Source organism: Eumetopias jubatus, unplaced genomic scaffold, assembly GCF_037043125.1.
Source record: "Eumetopias jubatus isolate StellerSeaLion01/CBP00866 unplaced genomic scaffold, mEumJub1_p1.0 scaffold_9, whole genome shotgun sequence".
Lineage (NCBI taxonomy): Eukaryota > Metazoa > Chordata > Mammalia > Carnivora > Otariidae > Eumetopias > Eumetopias jubatus.
The window spans coordinates 78272424-78290882 of NW_028274815.1; the positions used below are offsets into that span (position 1 = coordinate 78272424).

Here is an 18459-nt window from a genome sequence, read left to right on the forward strand (position 1 = left end):
CTAGAGGACCTCAATGGTAGATCCGAACTGGCAAAAGAAAGAATCAGCCAACCTGAAGACAGATCAGTAGAGATTACGTAAACTGAAGAAAGAGAAAAAAAGATGAAGAAAAATGAAGAGAATCTCATAGAAATTTGGGATACCATTAAGAATAACAGCATGAATGTACTGGGAATACCAGAAGAGGAGAGAAAGGTAAAAACAAAACAAAACAAAAAAAATATTCAAAGAAAATGACTGAATACTTCCCAACGTTCCTGAAAACCAGTAACCTACACATCTCGGAAGCAAAACCCATACACAGACACATCACGGTAAAAATGATAAAAGTCAAACACAGAACAATCTTGAAAACCACAAAAGAAAAATGATCCATCAATGACAAGGGAACCCCAAGGAGAACAACGGCTAACTTCTCAGAAGAAATAATGGAGGCTAGAGGCAGTAGGATAACACAAAGTCCTTCAAAACAAAACAAAAACCCTATCAACCAGGAATCCTAAGTCCAGCAAAGCTGTATTTCAAAAATGAAGGTAAAATACACATATTCCAAGATAAATAAAAATTGAAAGGATTCACTGCTAGCAGACCATCCTTACAAGAAATACTAGAGGAAATCATTAAGCTGAAAGCAAGTAATCCTAGACAGCAATTTAAATCCACACAAAGCACACCAGTGATTATGTAATTATAATAGACACTGTTAATGCACACTTTTTCTCAATTATTTAAAAATAGTATAATGTGATATGCATATAATATATCACCAAGTCTGTAACACGTGGAAATGTATTATATTTGCCAATAACAGAACAAAGGAGGTAGGTGAGAATAAAGCTGCAATGTGCTAAGGAAATAACAGATGGTAAAATAATAACAATGTATTGTTGGGTTTATAATATTGACAGACGTAAAGTATACAAGAATAACAACACAAAAAGGGGGTGACAGAACTATACAGAAGTAACATTTCTATATATTACTGGAATTAATTTAGCATTAATCTGAAGCTGATTCTGATAAGTTGTGATGTAAATGATAAACCCTGGAACAACTACGAAAATATATTCAAAAAATAGTGAAAGAAGTCATTAACGAAATTAAAATGTTACATTAGAAAATATTCAATTGATGCAGAAAAAGAAGGACAAGAGGAAGAAAAAAGATGTGAGACACATGAAAAACAAAATGATGGCAGATATAAATCAAACTATATCAGTAATAGTAAGCATGGATGGATAAAGAGTCTAATCAAAAGGTAGACATTGTCAGACTAGTTCCAGAAAATCATGATCAAACTACAGATTGTTGACAGGTGTCAAAGTGTAGATTTAAAGACACAAATAGATTATTAAAGTCAAAGAACAGAATAAAGCATAGCATGCAAGTAGAAGCCACAGAAAAGCCGGAATAGCTACATACTGATATACTAATCTCAGACAAAACAGACTTTAAAACAAAAATGTTACTAGAGAAAACGGAATATTCAATTATAATATAAAATAAAAATATAAATATTTAGAAATGAAAAATACATGCACCCAATAACAGAACACCAAAATACGTGAAGCAAAACTGACAAAAATGAAGAAAGAAATAGATAATTCTATAGCAATAGTTGGATTCTCGATACTCTTTCAATAATGGATAGAACAACTAGATAGAAGGTCAACAAGGAAACTGAAAGCTTGAATAGCACTATACACCAGCTGGACCTGACAAACATCTACAGAACACTCCATCCTACAACAATAGCATATATAGTCTCAAGTGCGCATGCAACATTCTAGAGGATGGACCATATGCTAGGTTATTTTTTAAAATCTAAATAAATTTAAAAGGATAGAAATAATATAAAGTATGTCTTCTGACCACGATGAAATGGAATTAGGAACCAGTAACAGAAACATTCGGGACACTCACCAATATGAGAAAATTAATGCTCTCCTAAACAACTAACTGGTAAAAGACAAAAGTAAGAAATCAGAAAATACTATGAAATTAATGAAAATCAAGACAGAACATACCAAAACACGGGATGCAACTAAAGCAGTACCTAGAGGGTAGTTTATAGTTATAAATGCCCACAGTATGAAAGAAAAAAGACCTCAAATCAATAAACTTGCCTTCTAGAAAAACCTTACCTGCACTAAAAAAAGAAGGGCAAACTAAGCCCAAAACAAGCAGAAGGAAGAAAAGGATCGAGATTAGAGTAGAAAGTAATGAAATAGAGAGTAGATAGAGAAAATCAAGAAACCAAAAACTGGTTCTTCAAAAGGTCAACAAAAATCAAACTTTTAGCTAGTTTGACCAAGGAAAAAAAAAAACCTAAAACTATTAGAACACCAAAAGAGGGGGCATTACTACTGATCTCACAAAAATAGAAAGGACTATAAAGAAATATGATGAACAATTGTACACCAATAAATTAGATAGCTTAAGTGAAATGGACAAATTAGTAGAATACAACCTACAGAAATTGACTGGAGAAGAAATACAGAATCTGAAAAGACCTGTAACAAGTAACAAGATGCTCTCGGTCATCAAAAAAACCACACACAAAGAAAAGTCCAGGCCCAGAAGATGTCAGTGCTGACTCCACCAAACATTCAAAGAATACTTATTTTCCACAAACTCTTCCAAAAATAGAAAAGAACACTTCCCAAATCTTTCTATGAAACGAAAACTACCCTAATATCAAAAACTGACAAACACAATATAAGAAAACTACAGACCAATAACCCTTATGACTATGGATGCAAAATCCCCAACAAATACTAGCCAACCAAATCCAGCAACAGCTAAGAATTATACACCATGGCCAAGTGTTATTTATCCTAGGGATGCAAGGTTGGATGAACACCTAAAAATCAATGCATGTAATATATCTTATCAGTAGAATACAGAACAAAAAAAAAAGTCACTCAATAGAGGAAATTCATTTGACAAAATTCAACACATTTTCACGATAAAAACACTCAGCAAATCAGGAATAGAAGGCAACTTCCTTCACCTGGAAAAAAAAAAAGGCATCTACTTAAAAACCACAGCTAACACCCACTTAAATTTAAAGACTGGCTTCTTTCCTCTTAAGATCAAGACAAGGAGGTCAGCTCTTACATCACTTCCATTTAACACTGAAATGAAGGTTCTAGCCAGAAAAATTAAATAACACAAAGAAATAAAAGGCATTGAGACTAGAAAGGAAGAAATGAAATTATTTCTATTCACAGATGGCATGATCTGGTACACAGAAAATCCTAAGGAATCCACTATTAGAATAAATAAGCTCAGCGAGGTTGCAGGATACAAGATCAGTATACAGAAATCAATTGTTTCTATACACTTGTGATGAAAATTGATAAAATTAAGACAACAACTCCATTCAAAAATGCTATCAGAAAGTATAAAATACTTAGGTATAAATTTAATAAAAGCATAAAACTTATACTGTGTAAATGTACACAAAAATTGTTGAAAAAAATTAAAGACCTAAATAAATGAAATCCTGTGTTTTATGGATTGGAAGACCTAACACTGTTAAGATGGTAACGGTACCAAATCTGATCTATAGATTATCATAATCCCTGTTGACTTCATTATACAAACTGACAAGCAGATGCTAACATTCACATGGAATTGCAAGGGACCCAAAATAGCCAAACAATCCTGAAAAAGTTAAAGTAGCAGAACTTACGCTTCCCAATTTCAGAACTTACTACAAAGCAACAATATCAAGATAGCCTGGTACTAGCAGAAGGAATATCAATGGAATGGAATTGAGAGTCCAGAAACCAATCCATACATTTATGATCAACTGATTTTCAACAACAGTGCCAAGACCTTTCAATGGGGGGAAAAACAGTCTTTTAAACAAATTGTGCTAGGACAACTGGATAGCCAGATGCAAAAGAATCAAGTTGGACCTTTACTTCATGCCACACACAAAAACTGACCTAAAATGGATCAAAGGCCAAGATTCTTAGAGGCAAACATAGCAGAATTTTCATTATCTCAGATGTGACAATGAACTCTTAGATATGAAGCCAAAAGCACAAGCAACAACAAAAATGGACACAACTTCATCAAAATTTAAAACTCTTGTGCTTCACAGGGCACCATCAAGACTGTGAAAGACAACCCACAGAATGGGAGAAAATATTTGCAAATCATGTATCTGCTAAGGAAACCATATCTAGAATATATAAAGAACTCTTATAACTTAATAAAAAGACAAATAACCCCTTTTTAAAAATAAGCGAAGGATCTGAATAGACAATTTTCCAAAGAATATGTGCAAATTGCTAAAAGTATATAAAAAAATGCCAGACATCATTAGTCATCAGAGAAATGCCAATCAAAATCACAATAAAACACTATCTCCCTACCACTAGAATGAGAATCGAAAGCCAGATAATAAGTGTCGTCAAAGCATGTGAAGACATCGGAACCCTCATATGCTACTAGAAGGAATGCATAATGGTCCAGCTGCTACGAAAACAGTCTGGCAGCTCTTCAAATGATTAAATATAGAGTTACTACATGATCCAGCAATTCCACTCAAGAGAAATGAAAACCTATTCCACACAGAAATCCACACAGAAACATGTACATGAATGTTTTATGTCCCTATGGACAGACAGATTGCTTGCTCCGTCTTCCCCAATTTCTGGATTGTGCCTGACCAAAGTAGGAAGTTCTTTAGGAGAACCCCAGCTACAAGTGAGATATGTAATAACTCTGGTCCCACTCACAACGTCTGCTTACAACTTTCCCAACCTGTCCATTCCACATAATTGGAATTCTGCCTCATTTAATTCTGCATACCCTGCTAAAACTGGTATCCCAGCCCTAACTCCATCTTCCCTGGCTGTGTTTCTAACATCCTCCCAAACTTATGCCAAACCCATGAACCAGTTCATGTTTTCTTCCAAGTGTTAAATGAAGACCTATGAAAAATATGTTAAGAACTACACTGTGATTACCAACTAAACCTTGAGAGTCTAGGAGTTCTATGTGCCCATGAAACTGAGTGTCTCCTAATTCCAAGGCACAAATACTCTACACCCTTTCAGAACTTTGTGGCTGCACAAGGAGCTCTTTCTCCCTGACATGCCCACTGTCTACTACTCTGCCTGGCATCACCTTCCTATTTATTCTTCTTGAAGTGACTCAAGAATTAGTAGCCTCAGTCTCTGCTCTTCTGGGAAGCAGACCAATAGCTAAGAACATAATCTCTGGAACCAGCATGACAGAGTTCAAACTTCACTTTACCACTTAAATGTATGACCTTGGCAAATTTCTCAAACACTCTGCCTCAGTTTTCTCATCTAGTGAAAGAGGGTAGTAATTCTTCCCAGGGTTGTTATAAGGATTAAACCAAATCATATATAACATGCAATATGCTTCCCCAGCACCATGTTATTGCTTCTATCTCAGTCTATTGATGGTATCATATTTGTTTTGTTTACCTGAATCTTCCCCTCCTAGTCCCTGAGCTTCTCAAGACGTGTTAAGTTTCCTATTTCTTTCATATTCATAGTATTTAATGCAGTGCTAGGCAGGACAGGTACCTATAAAAGGGACCAATGAGTGAATGAAAAATAAAAACTACTAGCCCAGCAAAGTCAATGATTATGGAAACCATACTTTCAATATAAAAATCAGAGCACATGGTTGATGAGTATACTAGAACTGAGTATTTGAGATCAAGACTGCTCTGGAAAATCCAGGCTATCTGACTGCCAGAATGATCTAGAAAGAATCCAAATGCTCAGCAGTTAGATCAGTTACATACATGATAGCATTAAAACACAGAGGACGGGGTGCCTGGATAGCTCAGTCCATTTAAGAATCTGCCTTTGGCTCAGGTGAGGATCCCAGGGGTCCGAGGATTGAGCCCCACGATGGGCTCCCTGCTGAACGGAGAGCCTGCTTCTCCTTCTCTCTCTCAAATAAACAAATAAAATCTTAAACAAACAAATAAAATAAAAAAGACAGAGGATCTTACATAACCATAACAGGAGTCCTCCGTTGATACCTGAAAAAGTCTGGACAAAACACTAAGAAGAGAGAGCAGAAGAATATGCATGAAAGGATTACAGAGGTGGTCAAAGAATGATAATCAAAGAGAACGGCCTTTGTGTGTATCTAATACCACAGGATGAAAGAATATTTATATGTTTTTAACCTTGATTCTAAAGACAACTTTTTTTTTTTAAGATTTTATTTATTTATTTATTTATTTGACAGAGAGCGCACAAGCAGGGGGAGTAGGAGGTGGAGGTAGAGGGACAGGGAGAAGCAGGCTCCCCGCTGAGCAGAGTGACATGGGGCTCGATCCCAGGACCCTGGGATCATGACCTGAGCCCAAGGCAGATGCTTAGCTGACTGAGCCACCCAGGCGCCCCTAAAGACAGCTTAATACAAAAAGAAAATAATGCTTACAATGCCTTTACACAAGAAACAAGTGGAATGGAGATTACAAAAATTTTAATCCCTTACATAAGACTCAGTGAGAAGGATCACATTTCTCCATGACTATAACTCTGAATAGATAAGTTTCCTGATAAGAAAAAAAATCCATATATTCCCCTTATGGTCAATTCTCTTATTTCATAAGTAAACTTTTAAGGCCAGTCATCTGTTTTGGTCATGTCTGACACAATCAAATAGTTTGATTAAATTAACTGGTCAAAGGTCTTCCTAAGTATGTCTTCTCCTTTTGGTACAATTAAAAAACGGAATCTAAAATGTATATATTTGTCCACAAAGAATAAGGGTCTTCACCAAGTTTTTCATTCATTTCTCCCTGGTATAGCTCCTCTCAAAATTACAGCCCAACTCAGAAAAAAAAAGGTGGGGGAGATAGTATACTTGCTTAAAGAATAGATCATATGCTTTCCACTTTAATCAGCTTATTTTATACATATGTACTCACAGATATATACACATCTACATATACATATCTATATACATGCCAGAGGCAAATTTAATAAGGAATGCACCTTTTCAGTTATCTTCATGTAAGTTAATAAAATAACGCCAGCAATAGGACCCTCAAATAACCTGGTGATGATGACTACTCTAACTTGATTCTAAAAAACCAAGTATGTACTTCCATCCTTCTTTGCCATCAACACTCCCTAGATTAACATAAGGAATGAGGGCACCTGCTTGGCTCAGTAGGCTGAGCATCCAACTCTTGATTTCGGCTCAGGTCATGAGCTCAGGGCTGTGAGATTGAGCCTGGAGCCGGGCTCTGTGCTGGGCATGGAGCCTGCTTAAGATTTTCTCTCTCTCCCTCTCCCTCTGCCCTTCCCCCTGTGCATGCATGTGTGTTCTCTCTCAAATAAATAAGGTTAAAAAAAAAAAAAGCAAAGGCATTATCCCTGAATATCACTTAACAAATAACCTTCCTTAAAGACATAATTCAACAGTAAAACACAATAAACTTAAAATTTGTTTCCAATTTTTGAGAATTTATCCTCACCCACTTCATAAATACTCTTGCCCGAAGAGCAATCTGTCAACACATGTAGTTTAAATCATTAACTACACAGCACCAAATCATTACTATAATCAGCATGTAAATTTCATGAAGGCGCTGATTGTGTCGTTTTAAGCACTTTAAACAACATCCAGTACAAGGAAGCTTATTAAATATTTATGATGTTTAATAAAAATAAAATGCCAAAACAAAAGTCTTTATTATTCAACTTGGCTGCCATGTATAATATAACCACTGATCAGTATGTATTTCTCCAAGTGCAATTATAAGAAATTGAAAACAAACCCCATTCAAATTAGAAATTCTGTCTCCTCTGTCCAAGAATACATTTTTGTATCAGAAAGAAACTAGCAGGCCACCAGCAGAGAGCATGCAACATGCAGACCGTTGGGGTACTTAACCAAAGCATTTATGCACCCTTTACTACTACATTTCATGCACATTTTTGGAGATATTTGCCTTACCTTTCCCATTTTGCCATGTAGTATACCAAGACAAAGTCAGGAACGAAGTGATAAATGCTAAAACAGTAGCTACAGTTCCATTTCGGAGCCTCATCTCATTTCACCATCACACTGGTTCGTATGTTTATGATGATAACCAGGACTGTTCTCTTTTTAATCCTGAAGTCAACTGAATCCAGTACTCCTGGCTCTGGGCCAATAAAAACAATCAATAAGAGAGGTTCATTTCAGATGCTCTGCAGAACAAGCCTAGCAGCAACACCATTCATAATTGCTATTCAGGATTGTCTTCACAGTCTTCATAGGCTGCTGTCTCAGGCTTCTTTCTTCCTATTCAGGGAAAAAAGAGAAAGAAAAACTTGTTCAGTAATGCAAAATATTATTTTCTTCATCTATCATTCACCATTATGAACATACTTTTGGCTGGGCTAACCTCCATCTACAAAGATTATCCCCGCATCTAAACAATTCATTTATTATATTCTAGAATCATATGGTGTTTCTCCTCCAGAAAAAGAGCTTCAAACTATATTCCCTCCTCATTGATTCTGTTTTGTTTGCAAAAAGAAAGTTATGGTTCATTATTTAAAGGGAGAAGTTGCAGGGCTTGTTAAACAAATAGTAAGCCACAGTTCCAAGCTGATAACTCTGAGGATCACACAACAGTTCCTAAGTAATATAATCGTCACACTCCTCAGTTTTCCTACTGCAAAATAATGGTTAATGTTTTGAAAATTTTTAAGAAAAACTGACAAAACTACAACATGCAAGCATCAAAAAACCTGGGCTCTAGATCCAGCAACATCATTCTATATAGGACCTCAGATGTGCCACTGATCTAGGCCTTGCTTTTTCATCCATAAAATTGAGCAAACCACCTGTCCTGGCTCCACTTCTAGGGCACAAATAATGTTAAATAGAAAGGTCACAGTTATTATTGCCATTTATCATTATCATAAAAGAAATGTAGTTGTTCCAGTGATTAACTGGCTCCCAAGGTGTCAATTGGGAATACGAAAGGATGTAGAAAATGCAGCAACCCAACCAGAACACTCAGAAAATCTGGAGATCACCACCCAGCTAGCAGAGCTGTTGAGAAATTTGAATTCAATCAAGTCCTTATATGTACTTAAGTATAGTCACCTAACACTTAATAGGTTCTCCATAAATGTTAACTGTGTTCAAAAATAAAAGCAAACAAATCAAAAAAAAGAAACAAAAACCTGCAGCCAGCCAAGGGTTTGGTCTGCACTCTGCAAAGCCAGTCTCATTCCCTGGGGGCATGTCAGTCACTCCAAGATGTCCACTGATTCCCAGTGGCCTCAAAGGGACCATAAGATGTACATGGCAACATACTAAGACACGCTCTACTGGGGTGAGTTAATGCACCTCCAAAAATGCCTAACAAGCCCAAGGGACAATTCCCTCAGCTACAAAGTATGTCTGATTAAAGTAGCCATTTGTAGGCAATTCAGAAACCACCATCTCAGCTACTTTGTAAAACTGAACATAGTAACTAGAAATCTCTGCTACTCTAGGGCATAGTATTAATGGTAACAATGACAGAAGCAACAAGGTACTGTTTCCTATGCTTCATTATATGCTTTAAATCTTCAACAAAACCCTAAGAGGCAGGCCTTTTTTAAATTGAAGTATAATTGACACACAATGTTACATTAGTTTCAGGTGTAATGAGACAGGCACTGTTAACCCAGAGAGGGAACACTAATCTTACCTAGGTACCGCCCTTTGCCTCTCAAACTGGGCCACCTGCACCTTATAAGTACGAAGAGAAGTGCTAGGGCCACTCCCTGTCTAGAGAACCTTCCTGAGGTATTAACGTTATCCAACAGTGTGTGAATTTCAAAAATGTTCTCTTCTATAACGAATATGGATCTATTATGAAATAAGCTGCAAAATTAATAGGAAATTTCCAAGTTTAAACCTAAGACTTTAAACAAATTTCTCACTTCCTGTAACCTCTGGCTAAGCACCCCTCCCCCACCACACACACACACACCCACACACACACCCACACCCCCACCCCCACCCACATACACCGAAGCATGCCTTTTAACCCTCCTTGGCCAGCAGCTCTCACTGCGGCATAATATTCTAGAAGCACTGAACCCCTCTACTTCCTTGCTTCCTCTTACTATCTGAAAACAAAGAACTCCAAAGATATTCTCAAAAGTTATCACTATTTTCTACAACCAAAGTGACTCACTTTCTATAGTTAAGACAAGTTAACATCAAACACGTTCACATTGGTTTAGACTTTAAAATCTTTGTGGCAAAATCCTACAATTTGAACTAAATTCTTAAAAGTGCCTAATATATTGTCTTATACCAATAAGCACCCAATAATGAGTTCTGATTATAAAAAGAGATGTGCTAACTCAGTGAATTATATAATGTAGAATTATAATCCTGGTGTGACATTATATAAAAATGTGTATAACTTTCTGTTGCCACATATTTAGCCGCACCCTACTTCAGGAAGGATTTTTTTCCTAGTGAAAGACCTAAAAGTATACAGGTTATTAGAGTAAATGTCCAATTAATTATTACGGGGAAGTAGAGAAGGAATCATAAAGGATATTTTAAAACAGTTTTATTAAATACAAAGAAAGCCCATGATAAAATTCCGTATAAATACAGTAAAAGTGAATGACTTCTAAAATCAAAGTAGACTACAGATATACTATTAGTAATATGTGAAAAATATACCAAATATTAAAAATTAGATCCAGGAAGCTACTAAGCTCTGAAGAAGATACTTATCAATTCTACTAACAAATAAGACCTGCAATTCTGCAGGAGAAATGTAAGAACATTTTACTCAGTAAGAATGTAGTCATACATTTTAATTAGGGTTTCCAAACTAATGAAGTTTAACTGCACAGTACAAGTGAAGACTCCAGACCAAAGCAAAACTAATGATCTCCATGCTCTTCAACCAGGAGGCAGTCACAGACTGGACAGCCAAGGGCCCTCTGGATTGACTGACTTCCTAAGGCAAGAAACAAAGTGACTCATTTTTTTCGGTGTCCACATTTGCAAAAATTTGAATCCAACACCTTAATGCTCTGAGATTATCACTTAACATATTTGAATCTTTAACAATAAAAAAGGTGGTGGCTAAAATTACTAATCATCTTCTTTATCCTGCCAAAGACAAATGGAACTTCAACTCTAGACCTCAGACTGAAAAATCTGTTTCATCTGACTGTCCTTTAAGGGCTTCAGTCCTATTGTTTTATTATTAGATACAAAAACCTTCATTTAAAGTGTTCTCTGAAACATTCAATACATTTTATGGCTGAGAACGCTTTGCTCAACACTTGGCATATTCCCTCATTATCCCACAGACAGGACAGAGGTGCCTGAAGAAAGGCACAAGCATGAAATCCATGACGTAAGCTATATAACTTCATACACAGTAATTATGTTCATTTATTTTAAATTTATCAAAGGATTAATATCTTTCATTAATACAGTTTACATAATTTCATCGTCCAGTACGTTTTTGGATTTACAAGTGCGGGCTAAAGAAACCCATGCCACGATAACCTGTTAATAAAACTATTTTTTTTAACATTCAGAAAAAGAAAGATAAACCACAAAACGAATATTTGATTCTAAATTTAGGTTCTGTATGCCACCGAGCGACGCTATCATTATCTTTCACGAGAACTCGTCCGACAGCAAAAGCACAACAGCAAAATCCATGGAAAGCATTAAAAACATACATTATGTCTGCTTACATTTCGCAATTCGGACTGTAAGCAATGAACGGGCTCAAGAGAAACACACGCTGCGAGAAATAAAAGCGGGCGCGCAAGTGGTATGACTGCCAGCTCGTAAAACACGCCTCGGAGGTGTCACCTGGTACACTTTGTGTGCAATCACCCGGACCCAACCTAAGGGTCCCATTTGCAGCTTCCCCCTTCAGGACAACTGGGGCCTGGGGGGATGGGGGTGCTCTTTCACACCCGACCCTCACACCTTCAGTTTGTAGAAATATTCGCTACGACGGCTGCATGCCGCCTCCGCCTCCGCGGGAGCACCCCTGCCTCCATGCCCCGGACCTCCTGGCCGCCGCCTCACCTGCCCCCGGCCCTGTAAAGGCTCCAACCCCGGGGCGGGTGTGGGCCCTGGCGGCCGGGTCCCGCGGGCAACTCTCCCTCCCCGCCCCCCAGTACCCCCTAAGCCCGCACTTTCCTCCACTTTGCCCCAAAGTCGACGAGCCCCGCTGCGCCGGGGAGCGCCGGGAAACGCACCAGGCGCCCTGCCGGCCACCGCAAGAGCGCGCGGCACCGAGGGGCTGTAGCGGCGGCGGCGGTGGCGCGGGACTGACCCCGCGGCCAGGGCGCCCCGGCCCGCGCCCCGCCCCGAGGCCCAGCCAGCGCCCCGATCCGGCCCCGCAGCAGCCGGAGGCGCGAGCTCCCGGTCGGGCCGCGGCGCGGGCGGCTCCGTTACCAGCAGGTGGATCTTTCGCGACCCAGGCGGCTCGGAGCCCAGCAGCCGGCACCGCCCCTCCATCCCGCGCCCCTCCGCGCAGCCGCTCTGCGCCCCCACCTCGAGGCCGCCCGCGCGACGCCGCCGCCGCCGCCGCCGCTGCGAGCCGTGAGCCCCTCACCCGCCGCTGGCGTTGCCAGTGTTGCCGCGGCCGCCGCCGAGGCTGCTGTGGCCGCCGCTGCAGCCGCTGCTGCTGCCGAGTGCCCCGCCTCCCCAGCGCGACTCCGCCCCCGCCGCTGGAGCGCCGCGGCCGCCCCGCCCGTCGGCCCCGCCCGCGACCCCGCCAGCCATTGGCCGCCTGTGCTGCGCGCCCTCCACTGGGCGCCCCCGCGCGGCACAGCCGCTCGCCTCAGTGGCCTGCCGGGCTGTCATTTAGGGGCGCCGTCTCGCAGCCTATATAACTCTCCTGCGATCCCTTTCCTCCCCCCGCTGCATTTAATGTCACGGCGAGGTCTGGAGCTGCGTCTTGGTCTCCGGTCCCAGGCTCCGAGAGCTCGGCGTCTCCGCGCCGCCCCTCTTCCCCCCCCCACATCTGGCTTTAATCCTCCTCGGCGAGTGCAGAGGCAGCTCAGACTGCCAACGGAAGGCCCGAGGGAGCTCTCGGCCTCCGCCTGGGCGCGCGACCCGACCACCCCGGGCTGCCTCAACTGGAGCCCCTGGCCCCAGCTGCAGGTCCCGTTCCCCGGTCGTCCGGCCTGGGCAGCATTCCTGGCGACAGGTCCCAGGGGCAGGTCCCCGGAGCAGGTCCCACTCTAATCCAACAATAGCTTCCGAGGCCCAGCAGTTCCAGGCACCTCACCGACTGTCTCTGACCTTCGTGGCATCCCCAGTGATAGGCATCGCTATCTCCAATTTACCGGGACTCAGGAGGAAGGACTAGCTTAAGCATAGGAAGAAGAAATACAAGGTTTAAGGGCAGCTCGTTTGGGTGCCAAAGCCTTTGATTTTACCACTTCATCGCGTGTCCTGCCCCTTTCTCCTGGGCCCCATGTCCTAATCTTTCACCATGTCAAAAGGTTTGAAGTTAACCAAATAGGTAATCATCTATAGAAAGCCTGAGTGATCCGCCTCTCTTTTGCTTAGTGTTTATGTACTACAACTTGTGTTAATAGTAACTACCATTGGGCACATCATCTTTTGGATACACACCAAAGATGTGTTATTTTAACCATTACAATAATCCTCACAACAACCCTGCAAGTTAATATTTACAGGGAACTAGGGGGGCCGAAGATCAAGGAGACACCCTTCTTCCCACCAAGCTCCCGAAGTAATAAATAGGTTTTTAGAAACCAGTTATCCAAAAATTCAAAACTCTTAAGAGGCAAACCTCAATCAGAATAGTTTTTCCCCCAGCAAAATTCCTTTCTTTTCTCTCGATAGCAGTAATTAATAATCAACTATGACATGCATTTCTTAGCTTTTCCATGGTGATATCACTCTCCATGACTGTTGAGCTGTTTTAAAGGTCCAGGAAGACATACATGATTCCTTCTTCCCGTGGTCCTCCCTTGATTCAGGGGGAACAGACAAAAAGGTTCATCCACTACCCAGGACCATGAACATAACTTAGGCATGACAGCCATGACATCGAATGACAACTTTTCTCTCTGCTTTGGGGCCAGAGAACCAGATTTCCTGTGCTCTATGACAAAGACATTTCCTGGTAGCAACCTGGCAACAAGATTTCACAACCAGATGTAAGCAATAAAGACAGACCATTATGGGACACAACCTTTGAGACACTGATTGATACATCTTGACTAAAATATCTTTTGGGAATGGAAAATCCTAGACCTTATTACACATTGTTCTTAGTGACAGACAAGCAAACTGCCTCTTGCAAATGGAGAAATCTCTGCCATTTGACAGAGGATGGAGAAAACCACGGAGCCATGCCCCCAAGATTGGCCAAAAGACCAAGTAGCACGGGTAGCTACTATTCCTATTTTACAGAGGAAGAAACGGAAGCCCTGAGAGATTAGTTTAGCAGATGCAAAAAGTAATTTAGGCAGCTAGTAAATGACAGAACCAGAATTCACATCCAGGTCTGTTTGATTCCAGAGCTCCTACATCAATTCCACCACACTACCTCTCTGCTTGAGCCTTCAGCAATGGACAAAATTTTGTTGAATGGATGAATATCAAAAAGATATGTTCCTCTCCGCTTTCTCCATCTTTTTCCCTCTCAGTAAGAGACAGAGATGAAAGCATTCACAAACATTCTGTAAGCAGAGCCGTATGTCAGAGGAGAAAGGAAAGCCTGGAAGGCCAAGTTTCAATTGCAGACTCAATGGGCTTTCTCAGGAAGACGGCAGGAACTCCCCCTGGACACTGGTTAGTGGCAAAACCTACAGCAGAAGCCAGAAAGCAAGCAGAAAAAACAACTGCCTTCCTTTTGGGGCCTTTCTGATAACATGTTGCTTCTCCATCTGTCAGCAGAAGGGCAGGTTTTGGAAAAAATCTGGCCCTATAGTTAAACTCATCACAAACCCTTCACGTTTTAGCTCAGGAAAATCTGGATTTCAGTTCATTGTCCTAAGAACTGGAATGACATGGAATATGGGCCTCTAAAGCATAGGTCATAATTGGTTGCTCATTCATCCTAACTTTGCAGAGCACATGATCCTGGATTTTCCAATCACATCTATGGTATCTGTTTAGTAAAGCAGTCATACCAAGCCCTCTGAGTCCTCTTTTCTTATCTTTTCCATGATGATTCCCTTTTGTTCCTTCTCTACCATGCAGTTTCTTTTTGCCTTCTCCAGGCCTTTAGTTCAGAGCCAGTGGAAATAAGGGAAATGCTTCGGCAAGAAGTTCTGCCTGTAACATCGTCAATCTGTATTCTGTCCGCAACAAAACTGCTATGTTCTTTCCACATTTTCTGAGTGCCTATGAGGGGCAGAGGCAGCCGGCATCTAACCTCAGGACACTCACACACTAGCGGGAGAGGTGGGTAAGGAATTAAACCCCAAGACAGTGCCACGAGTTCAAGGTACTAGGACAGAAGATAGGATGGGGCCATCAATGAGATTCTCAGGGGCAGAGAAGGCTTCCTGGAGGTGACACCTGAGCTAAAAGCAGAGTCCAAAACAGCAGCTAATCTTTCCCCTTTATTGCTTGGATGGTGCAGAGTTGTTGGTGGGGCCATGCCTACAGCAATCGACTTCTAAGAAATCAAGCAAGTGATCTGTAGTTCGCTTCAACTCCAGTCCCCCCTATGCATTAGCAACCAAATTGCAGCATATATGAATGTTTACAAATGTTGTGATTCTGGGATGCCTGGGTGGCTCAATCGGTTAAGCATCTGTCTTCGGCTCAGGTCACCATCCCAGGGTCCCAGGATCGAGCCCCGCATCAGGCTCCCTGCTTGGCAGGAAGCCTGCTTCTCCCTCTCTCTCTCCCCCTCCTTGTGCTCTCTAGCGCTCTCTCTCAAATAAATAAATAAATAAAATCTTTTAAAAATAAATAAATGTTGTGATTCTGGTTTGTTGGCTACTCACTTAAATGGGATCTTCTTTCAATTATGAAGGCTTCAAGAGGAATCACCCCAGGAGGTCTTTCCTGGCTCCTGTAGATATGGCAGGAACCCTCTGATTTCACTTGATAAACAGTGTGCTCTATCACTTTTAGTCTAGAAGCTGCAGGGGAACTAGGCCCAGGATGGGCAGTAAAATCTTACGTGTTTTCAGACACAGTGTCCCAACTGTTTCTGTTGTGTAATCAGACAGGGCACACAGGGACCAAGAAATTAACGAAACAATTCAAATAGAACCAACCTATTTAATATTCAACTCTAGGTAGACATTAAAGTTCATCCAGATGAAGGAGAGCAGAGAGCTAAATGATTTTTATTTTTTTCATTTTTTTTATTTTTTACACTTCCTCCTCACACCTTTGCTTATCCTGATGTGAGAGAAGACTTGAAAGATGCCTTTCCCATTTCATTTGCCTTCACACTGTTGGGGCAGACGGGCCTATCCTATTACGCAGACAAAAGCCAACCTGGACAGCTATGTAATTTTGGAATTATGAGACCTCACCATACTTAAGTGCTGTGGTCAGTGGCATTTGTGTATGTGTACAAGACATGACTAAAATTGCTCAAGAAAACCCCAAAAGAGAATCCTACCATCTTACCGGGAAAGGGCTCCCTTCCAGGCATTGTTAGAACAATCACCAATGCCCCGTGGCAGGAAAAAGTCTCTGCCAAGAGTGTTTAGGAGGAATGGAGGGATCACTCCCTTTTTAGCCACACCATTAACGCTGACTCACTGGTTTTATTATATTTGATGCGTACTCTGAAGCCACGATGGAAGAGGATTGTGCGCCAGGGAATTGCAGAGCTTTGGGGATTTTTTTTCTTTTCTTTTTCTTCCTCTGTGAATTTGGTAGTTGTAAAAGATGCTGGATCAACAGCCCTGCATCTGAAATCCATCCATGCATAAAACCAATTTCAGCAGTTCAACTGTGCTACTCTATCAATTCCTTTCAAACAGGATAAAAACCTTCACTGGAAAAATACACCCAGGACCATCACTGCCCAATATTGGACCATCTGGAGCTATGGATAGCTGGATGACATAATCATTGACCTTTTTCATAACAACCGGTATTTCTTTACCTTCTCTTAGAGTGACGGATCACCACCCTACAAGCAGGGGTCTGTATCAACCAGGCACCAGTCAGAAAAGAAAAAAAGAGGGGCACCTGGGTGGCTCAGATGGTTAAGCGTCTGCCTTCGGCTCAGGTCATGATCCCAGGGTCCTGAGAACGAGCCCTGCATTGGGCTCCTGGCTCAGTGGGGAGCCTGCTTCTCCCTCTCCCTCTGCCTTTCTCTCTGCTCATGCTCTCTCTATCTCTGTGTCTCAAATGAATAAATAAAATCTTAAAAAAAAAAGAAAAAAGAAATGATTCTAGGTATTTTGGACAGAGGAATTAATACACAGGAGGTTGGTTGCAAAGGGGTTGGAAGGGTTGAATGAAGAAAGAAGGGGGTGAAGAGCAAAAAGAAAGCCGGATGGATACCCAAGCTCAGGGGTTGCTAATGCCCCCGGGGTGGACACCTGGAACTTGCACCTACTGCTGCATTATTGAAGAACCACTGCTATTGATTCTGGAACCCTAAAAACATGCTGCCTCCACCTGGGGGGCTGGAGACAGTAATCACCCCCCCAACTCATGCAGCTGTTGCCAACAACCTCCAGCAACGGCCACACCGTTGGTGGCAGAAGCGGGAGGCTTCTCGCTTTTCTCTGCCTTCTGATCTCCAACCAGTGCCTGCTGTAGAAAGACACTAACAGAAAGCTCCAGGAAGCCTGGGGAACTGCAGCTAGCTCACTCCCAGCTCCAGCATCACAGAGCAGAGGACACAAAGGCAGCACATGTGAGGCTAGAGACAATTGTAGATAACCAACCCAGTGTCAGAATAAAAAGCCATGTCAGGCATTCTTTAAAGCAAAATGAGGAGCTTGTCCTGGAAACAGGAGGGACTGGAGAACTGTAAGCCTGTCAGATCTTTCCGCTCCAGTGGGGTTTATCCAAACTCTAGAAAACACAGTTCACCTCCATGCTGCTCTCATGAGAGAGCGTTCACATGTCTCATGGCAGCCATCAAGACACTGTCACTAGTAAAGAGAGACTTTTCTGTCAAACGAGGCCGTATTAAGCCCTTACCTGATCAGCAGTGTAGAAGCCACAGAATTATCAAATGCGGTCTCCTCCCTCGAGGAGTTCGCAGTCTGGCTGGGAGACCACCCACAGCTCTCCTCATCTCATGTCCGCTTGCCCCTAGAGCCACGTTCCCCTGCCCCTCAAGCCACGCCATGCCATCCTGATCCACTCCCTGCCTTCCACAGAGGGGTGCAGGCTGTTGCCTCTGGCGACCCACTCCCCATCCCCCTTCCACCACCATCTCTGGCCAGCGAGCATCCTTCAAGAGTCAGCTCGCTGCCACTTCCCTGG

At 41.7% G+C, this 18459-nt stretch overlaps 1 protein-coding gene across 3 annotated transcripts in view; it reads right to left on the reverse strand.

Moving 5' to 3' along the window:
* The window catches only part of MGAT4A (alpha-1,3-mannosyl-glycoprotein 4-beta-N-acetylglucosaminyltransferase A), a 124878-nt gene extending 112233 nt beyond the window's left edge, over nt 1-12645 (reverse strand). For all 3 annotated transcript variants that reach the window (XM_028103760.2, XM_028103761.2, XM_028103759.2), the window contains exons 1-2: nt 12556-12645; nt 7975-8304 (exon numbers count right to left, since the gene is read on the reverse strand). In XM_028103760.2, the coding sequence (XP_027959561.1) occupies nt 7975-8068 (94 nt within the window). In that variant the 5' untranslated portion in view covers nt 8069-8304; nt 12556-12645. The remainder of the gene's footprint in view (nt 1-7974; nt 8305-12555) is intronic.
* Nucleotides 12646-18459: the final 5814 nt, after the last annotated feature.